Source organism: Poromitra crassiceps (assembly GCF_964638095.1).
Source record: "Poromitra crassiceps genome assembly, chromosome: 7".
Taxonomy (NCBI): Eukaryota; Metazoa; Chordata; class Actinopteri; order Beryciformes; family Melamphaidae; genus Poromitra; species Poromitra crassiceps.
The window spans coordinates 34,611,815-34,619,571 of record NC_139628.1 but is presented as its reverse complement, the minus strand read 5'-3'; the positions used below and the strand labels follow the sequence as shown (position 1 = coordinate 34,619,571).

Genomic DNA, 7,757 nt, shown 5'->3' with positions numbered 1-7,757 from the left:
CCCCTTTTATAAGCCTATTTGCAAACGCTATAAGAAAACTAAGAATGTTACTATATTGTCAGCAAATCCTCACAGTTTTGTTGTTGGATAATTTCTTTATGCAGCCTATTTTGTATTCATGTGACTGAACCAGCGCCTGATTATAGGTGGCTGTGTTCTTCAGCGATACAGTCTAGTTCCACCTTGAATCCTTTTAATTGCAAGTAACCACAAGGAAATCACAGAAAACTGGGGAAATCCCCAAAATGCACACATCTGCATTTCAGACATACTTGTTTCTAGCGTCATTTTGCTCAGTGGAGAAAAATAGCAATCCTTTGTACCTACTTCCAAATTCTTAAACTTCTAAATGGCCCTAAGCCCTTTTAACGAGCGTGTCGTCTCTTTGTGCGAGACATTGTAATGTTGTGGTAATACGCACACTGACATGAAGCTAAATTGCTTAAGTCTGGTGGAGAAGTGGACACCTGCCAAGCTGAGCTCATTTTCAGTCCTGCGCCCCCGGAGGCAAAACTCAAGTATCGCTGGTGCTCCTGTCAAAACGTTCGCTTCGACACCTCAACAATTCTTCTCCATCTCCCTTCCCATCCCCTACACATGCCACTAGAGTTGACTGTCTGTGACTACAAGCATACTGCCAAAGGCAAGTCGGTGCAATGCTTTAACCCTTCCTCCCCCACCGAAAAACTTTTTTCCCCCGATTCCAGTCAGTTCCTGACAAAGGCTGCTAATTCTTGAGCTCGGATGTACGAGGAGGAGACTGTCATCCTTCACACTCAACCACCCCAGACGCGCCGAGAAGGAAGGGAAAAGCAAGTAGGAAAAAAGGATAGAAAAAAATACGTAAAAGGTGTTGAAGAGCGGGGCGCGGTGAGGGACTGACTGACGGCTTCATTCATTCGTTTAGCTCCGTATAGAAACGGGGGCACTCGTCAGCATACCTGTTTGGAAGTGAGCTTAATCAAGGAGCCTTCGTAGCCCTGAAACAGAGAGAAAAACGTGGGGGAAAAATGTCACAACAACGAAAAAGGCACTGCAAACAGAAGCAAAAGCTTTCATTTCTTCAGATTATATGATATGTATTTAAAAAAAAATGCAACAGGGTACATACATGTTATGCAGGACAGTATTCATCATCACATATATATCTTCATACATTATACTTCATCTTATACATCTTCGTACATCGTCATCTTATTCTTCATCATGTCAATAATCAAGCCTTTTCCAAACTTTCAAGATTTTGTATAAAGAGCCGCAAAACGAAGGTGTCCAGCTGCATCCATGAGGCCATTTACACCTGGCATTAACATGTGTTTTCTGCCATCAGATTGCAATCAGATTGTGCTTTATCATTTGAAAGTACAGGCGTAAACGCCCCCAAAACGCATTGAAGAAGGATTGCAATCTGATCGGCCAAACCACCTCCGGAGGTGGTCAGGGGTGCATTGTGTACACATTGAGCACAAGTGTAAATGCAATGTGTCCTCTCAATCTGGATACAGCAATTTTATGCGGATTGAGAGGACACCCATTTCTGATGGCAGAAAACGCATGTTAACGCCAGGTGTAAATGGAATCAGGTTAATGTGGTCAAGTACAATCTGATTGCAATCTGATGGCAGAAAATGCATGTTAATGCCAGGTGTAAATGGCCTCTATGTAGTACGACCCAAAGAACCCCCCCCCCGCCCCCCCCCCAAAATAAATAAATAGATAAATAAATAAAAAAGATTTGGGCATATAAAAAGGAAGTACGGTATGCACAAAACTAACATGGAGTAGCATAGGAGGAGATGATCTCCTTGAGATCTGAATGGGGATATATATTCCATCCAGCAAATCTTTCAAATGTCTCTTGTTGATATTTAGGGGATAAAGTGAACAGATCATTGCGTAACAAAATATCGCAGAGCAACATTTGGTGATTCAAAACACTGCATTTGGAGGTAAAACGTTGCATGTTTCATGCAGTGCAGGTTCACAACTGACTACGCCAGCTTGTGTCATGGCTCATGGGCTATTATGAAAGCCATATGGAGCGGGCTGCGGTGCCTTACCTGATTAGTCCAGATTTAGTGCTTTCAACACTCATGATATAAACCAGTTACTCCAAGTACTGAAGTACATACCATTGGCATTATCTAAGTGAGGCCTTAGATGCACAGCAATTTTCCCATTATTCACTTTAACTCTGCCATTAAAGCACATTATTGCAGGGCGGGGGTCCAAAAAGGCTTGGAACATCTAGATGCCACTTTGTGCCGTGGTTGTGGGTCAAAGTGAAGCTTGTTCTCTGGGATTCTACAGTGTAGCAGATAGCTTTGTTAAAGTGAAGCTTGTTCTCTGGGTTTCTAGTGTAGCAGATAGCCTGGTTAAAGTGAAGCTTGTTCTCTGGGTTTCTAGTGTAGCAGATAGCTTTGTTAAAGTGAAGCTTGTTCTCTGGGTTTCTAGTGTAGCAGATAGCCTGGTTAAAGTGAAGCTTGTTCTCTGGGTTTCTAGTGTAGCAGATAGCTTTGTTAAAGTGAAGCTTGTTCTCTGGGTTTCTAGTGTAGCAGATAACCTGGTTAAAGTGAAGCTTGTTCTCTGGGTTTCTAGTGTAGCAGATAGCCTTGTTAAAGTGAAGCTTGTTCTCTTGGTTTCTACGGCGTAGCAGATAGCCTTGTTAAAGTGAAGCTTGTTCTCTGGGTTTCTACAGCGTAGCAGATAGCTTTGTTAAAGTGAAGCTTGTTCTCTGGGTTTCTACAGTGTAGCAGATAGCTTTGTTAAAGTGAAGCTTGTTCTCTGGGTTTCTACAGCGTAGCAGATAGCTTTGTTAAAGTGAAGCTTGTTCTCTGGGTTTCTAGCGTAGCAGATAGCCTGGTTAAAGTGAAGCTTGTTCTCTGGGTTTCTACAGTGTAGCAGATAGCCTGGTTAAAGTGAAGCTTGTTCTCTGGGTTTCTACAGTGTAGCAGATAGCTTTGTTTTTGTATCACGGGCGCCCAGCCATTTTCCAGTTGACTCCGCGTAAGCTTCCTCGGGATCAGGACTTGATTGAACTTCAGCTTCAGAGGGACACAGGCGCTCGAACCTCCAGAGATTTCCCCCCTTGCCGTTTATTTCATCACCATTAATGGGGGGGGAACGAGCTGGAAAGACGTAGCCGCTAAGAATAGCCGCGTGCCAACATCCATTTGAATACATACAAACATACCTTAAATGGTCTGAAGAGGAGATAGAGCTCCCGCGGCTTAATATCCAGTGGTAGCCCGCTGACGAACAGCGTTCGGACCTGGGGAAGAGACAGGGAGAGAGAGATCATCTATTTTTCATTAACCTCCACCAGCTATAAATAGCTACCTTGCGCACCTGACAGTAACAGATGAGGTGGCGAAGGAGGACGCCATAGGAAGGAGGACAGTGAACATGACCTGCTCGAGTTAAATAGTTTCAGGCCAAAAGGTACAGTATAGGCTTTTGAAATGCGGTGTGCTGATAGGGAGGTCTCCCTTATCGTCCTTTCTACAGTACGCGTATTGTGTTCTTCTGTGTAATCTACGGCCTACTGAGTTTTATGGCGTTCCTCCCCCACGGTTCTACCCTCCGTTTTACATTTGAACTTTTCAACTTGGCAGGACTTAAGTGAGTTAGGAGGGGGAATTACAAATTTATATGTAAGCTTAAAGAGACCGAAGGCATTTAATTGTTGCGGTCCCTATTGAGTCCGAGTAACGTGGAAAACCACTGGAGGAAATAGGATGAGGAGGAGTGCAGAAGCGCTGGCTGACGTTATTGTGCCGTGCTGATAGAGAGGAGGAAGGAAAGGAGGAGGCTGAACAGAGTGTGATCACGCCAGGTGCATCGCAGGTGTAATATTGAGTTAGAAGTGTTAAGCAATGGAATATTTTCACTTTTTAGTATGCAAATTTCCATAAGGTCGTCATGACCAAATGACATTTTGACAACCTGGTCTAAAAATCATCCTCCCAACATAAATACAGCACAAAATACCACAATGAGTAAGCATGAGAGCAAGTATGAGAGATGGAGACTGTGGAGAAAAAAACATAACGACTTAACGATACCCAGAGCAGTCAATATCAGTGGGTGAATGATCCTCAACTCATCTGGAGGTCGAGTATGAAAAGGAAAAGATTCCACCAACATGAAATATGGCTTTAACAGCTATGTAGGGCTTAGCAGCACTACAGGAGTTCAACAAGCTGCCATGTGTAATGAATGCAGGTCTGGTTACATTCTGAATGTTGGGAGTGTGAGGGAGCAGGAGCATTCAGTGTGTTACATGTTGGGAGTGTGAGGGAGCAGGATCATTCAGTGTGTTACATGTTGGGAGTGTGAGGGAGCAGGAGCATTCAGTGTGTTACATGTTGGGAGTGTGAGGGAGCAGGATCATTCAGTGTGTTACATGTTGGGAGTGTGAGGGAGCAGGAGCATTCAGTGTGTTACATGTTGGGAGTGTGAGGGAGCAGGATCATTCAGTGTGTTACATGTTGGGAGTGTGAGGGAGCAGGGTCATTCAGTGTGTTACATGTTGGGAGTGTGAGGGAGCAGGAGCATTCAGTGTGTTACATGTTGGGAGTGTGAGGGAGCAGGATCCTTCAGTGTGTTACATGTTGGGAGTGTGAGGGAGCAGGAGCATTCAGTGTGTTACATGTTGGGAGTGTGAGGGAGCAGGATCGTTCAGTGTGTTACATGTTGGGAGTGTGAGGGAGCAGGATCCTTCAGTGTGTTACATGTTGGGAGTGTGAGGGAGCAGGATCATTCAGTGTGTTACATGTTGGGAGTGTGAGGGAGCAGGATCATTCAGTGTGTTACATGTTGGGAGTGTGAGGGAGCAGGATCCTTCAGTGTGTTACATGTTGGGAGTGTGAGGGAGCAGGATCATTCAGTGTGTTACATGTTGGGAGTGTGAGGGAGCAGGATCCTTCAGTGTGTTACATGTTGGGAGTGTGAGGGAGCAGGATCCTTCAGTGTGTTACATGTTGGGAGTGTGAGGGAGCAGGATCCTTCAGTGTGTTACATGTTGGGAGTGTGAGGGAGCAGGATCGTTCAGTGTGTTACATGTTGGGAGTGTGAGGGAGCAGGAGCATTCAGTGTGTTACATGTTGGGAGTGTGAGGGAGCAGGAGCATTCAGTGTGTTACATGTCGGGAGTGTGACTGAGCAGGATCATTCAGTGTGTTACATGTTGGGAGTGTGAGGGAGCAGGATCCTTCAGTGTGTTACATGTTGGGAGTGTGAGGGAGCAGGATCATTCAGTGTGTTACATGTTGTGAGTGTGACGGAGCAGGATCATTCAGTGTGTTACATGTTGGGAGTGTGAGGGAGCAGGAGCATTCATTGTGTTACATGTGCTATCAAGTGGGTCTCTTCGTAATATCTGGTCAGTGCAGCTAAAGGTTGTCAACACAGACATTTCACAGACCAGTAACACTATAAACACAATAACAGCTTTAATTTAGGCCTTTTACACATCTCAAGTTCTAGGAAACACTGAAAACACGGACAAATGCCGAGAATCTCACATTTCACAAGCAGTTAATTGGCAAAATCTCAAATCCTTCATCCTCTGTTTCACACAACTCGTTCACACATGTTCCGTAGCTTCTACGACTGTATAATCCAAGCGTCCAGGCTGGAATCAAGCTTAAATGAAAGAACTGGCGTGCTCAAGTCACAGTCTAAAATAAATGAATAAATAAATAAATTGAATTAATAAATACATGTATATCATTTTCATGCACGGCAACAAGAAACAGGTGTGTTTCAGCACTAGGGTTTCCTCAGCATTACTGAAACAATAGACCCTTTTCACAGCCACCATTTTGTGTCTAAAAGGCAGGAAGTTTCACAGGTGCACCAAAACCTTAATTAGGGTGTCCAACTTCCAGTCCATTTAGGTGTTCCAGTGCTGGGGCCCTAATTAGTGAGTTGGTTGCACCTGCGTTTCCCCTGCCTTTTAGACACAAAATGGCAGCTGTGAAAAGGGCTAATTGTGGTGTGACAAGCTTCCAACCTGGAATGATCACATTAAACAAAATGTGTCTGGTACAGGAACATGATTTTGTTAGTTTAAAGTTAGAGTCTAATGTCTCCTGTAAACTAGAGCCAATTATTTCATGGCGATCAGACCATGACATGTCACGTTGACACAGATTTAAGACCTAAACCTGGTCAGTGTATGGTAATGTTAAACCCCCCCCCCCCCCCACACTTCCAACAACAGCAACACCCCACATCAGCAAGGCATTTTTTAAGTACCATTGAATTATGTATTCAATCATTTGATTCTATTCGGAGCTCAATATTCAGAATGCAGCCATACAGTAGGCGGGTAAAAAGGCACAGTAGATTCAGAGTGATAGTGGATTCACAGCTCAAGGAGGTACAAAGGAACTGCTGAACCAACACTACGCCCCATTCCCACAGAGTAACCTGATACACGCCACGGGTGCCAGAGGGAGACCAACACACAAAACAAAGGAGCTTAGCAACTGGGAAGCCAGAAGCTGGCAAGCACCAAACCACCCATCCAGACAGATATTAGCTTGGTGACTCTCTCACCTTCACTCTTATCTTATCTTATCTTATCTTATCTTATGTCGCCTTATCTGAATCAGGCTGCCCCCTGGGGAGCCGTCACCGGGGCTCTATCACTAACTGACAGGCTGCTTTAAATCAACTCTCTTGTGGTTCTGCTTGTGTGGTGCGGAGGCGGAGCTACAGCACACGGATGGGAGCAAAGACTGAGGAGAGGACGCCATCAGACCGTGGCAAGGGCAACATGGCAGCTAATGAAGCGGATCAAACTAATAGTGTGTTTGTAAAAAAAAGTGCTGTAAAAATAGTGCTAGTGGTGAAAGAGCCTTGACACCAGAGTCAGCCTGTTTCTCATTCTGGGTCTCAGTGTAGGGACCCCCAATATGGCGTTGTTGTTGCAGGCTCCGTTCAAAATGGCCCTACTTTTTCATACATGTAGCGATCACAATAAAACAGTACCTGCCTTATTATCATACACAAGGTTATTATCCATCGAGTAGGGCTATTGGGGCATGGGGAATGATGATTGGTTAGGCTTAGGCATGGGAAGTGATTATTGGTTAGGTTTAGGTAGTGTCCTCTAGTAAGAGAGTGGCGTCAGCGGAGGACCAAAATGCAAGAATCATTAGCCAATGAACAGCCAGGAATGGGTCTCGCGCTACTTTTGCATGCTAAAATAAAGCAGATAATGTACAATTTGATTCATTTCAAGGGATGAAAAACCCTTTCAGAGTACAACACTGTCTATTTTGATGCAACTCGACAGTGCTGCTTTTTTTACTGAAGAGTTCCACTTTCTACTTCCTGGAAAAAAAACTGGTCCATTGGAGTGAATGGAGATGTCAGAACTCTTCTATTATACGGCTCTGGGTTTAGGCATGGGGAGTTGGTTAGGTTTAGGCATGACATCAGGAGTGATTGGGTAAAATATCAGGGTAAGCCAATCAGAGGCAGAGTAGAGCAGGTCATGCCTTCGCCATCCTGAGAAAGGAAATGGTGCTTTAGGTACTGATCTTAGGGCGTATATGGCTGAGGAAACATAGTGCTGAGGGAACATAGTGCTGAGGGAACATAGTGCTGAGGGAACATAGGGCTGAGGGAACATAGGGTTCAGGGAACACATGGCTGAAGGAACATAGGGCTGAGGGAACATATGGCTGAGGGAACATAGGGCTGAGGAAACACAGGGATGAGGGAACATAGGGCTGAGGAAACATA

At 44.7% G+C, this 7,757-nt stretch overlaps 1 protein-coding gene across 2 annotated transcripts in view; it reads right to left on the bottom strand.

Annotated features, from left to right (window-relative positions):
- Positions 1–7,757, bottom strand: part of rbpms (RNA binding protein, mRNA processing factor) — a 48,999-nt gene that overhangs the window by 25,066 nt on the left and 16,176 nt on the right. For both annotated transcript variants that reach the window (XM_083639890.1, XM_083639891.1), the window contains exons 2-3: positions 3,194–3,271; positions 942–980 (exon numbers count right to left, since the gene is read on the bottom strand). In XM_083639890.1, coding sequence (XP_083496016.1) covers positions 942–980; positions 3,194–3,271 — 117 coding nt within the window. The remainder of the gene's footprint in view (positions 1–941; positions 981–3,193; positions 3,272–7,757) is intronic.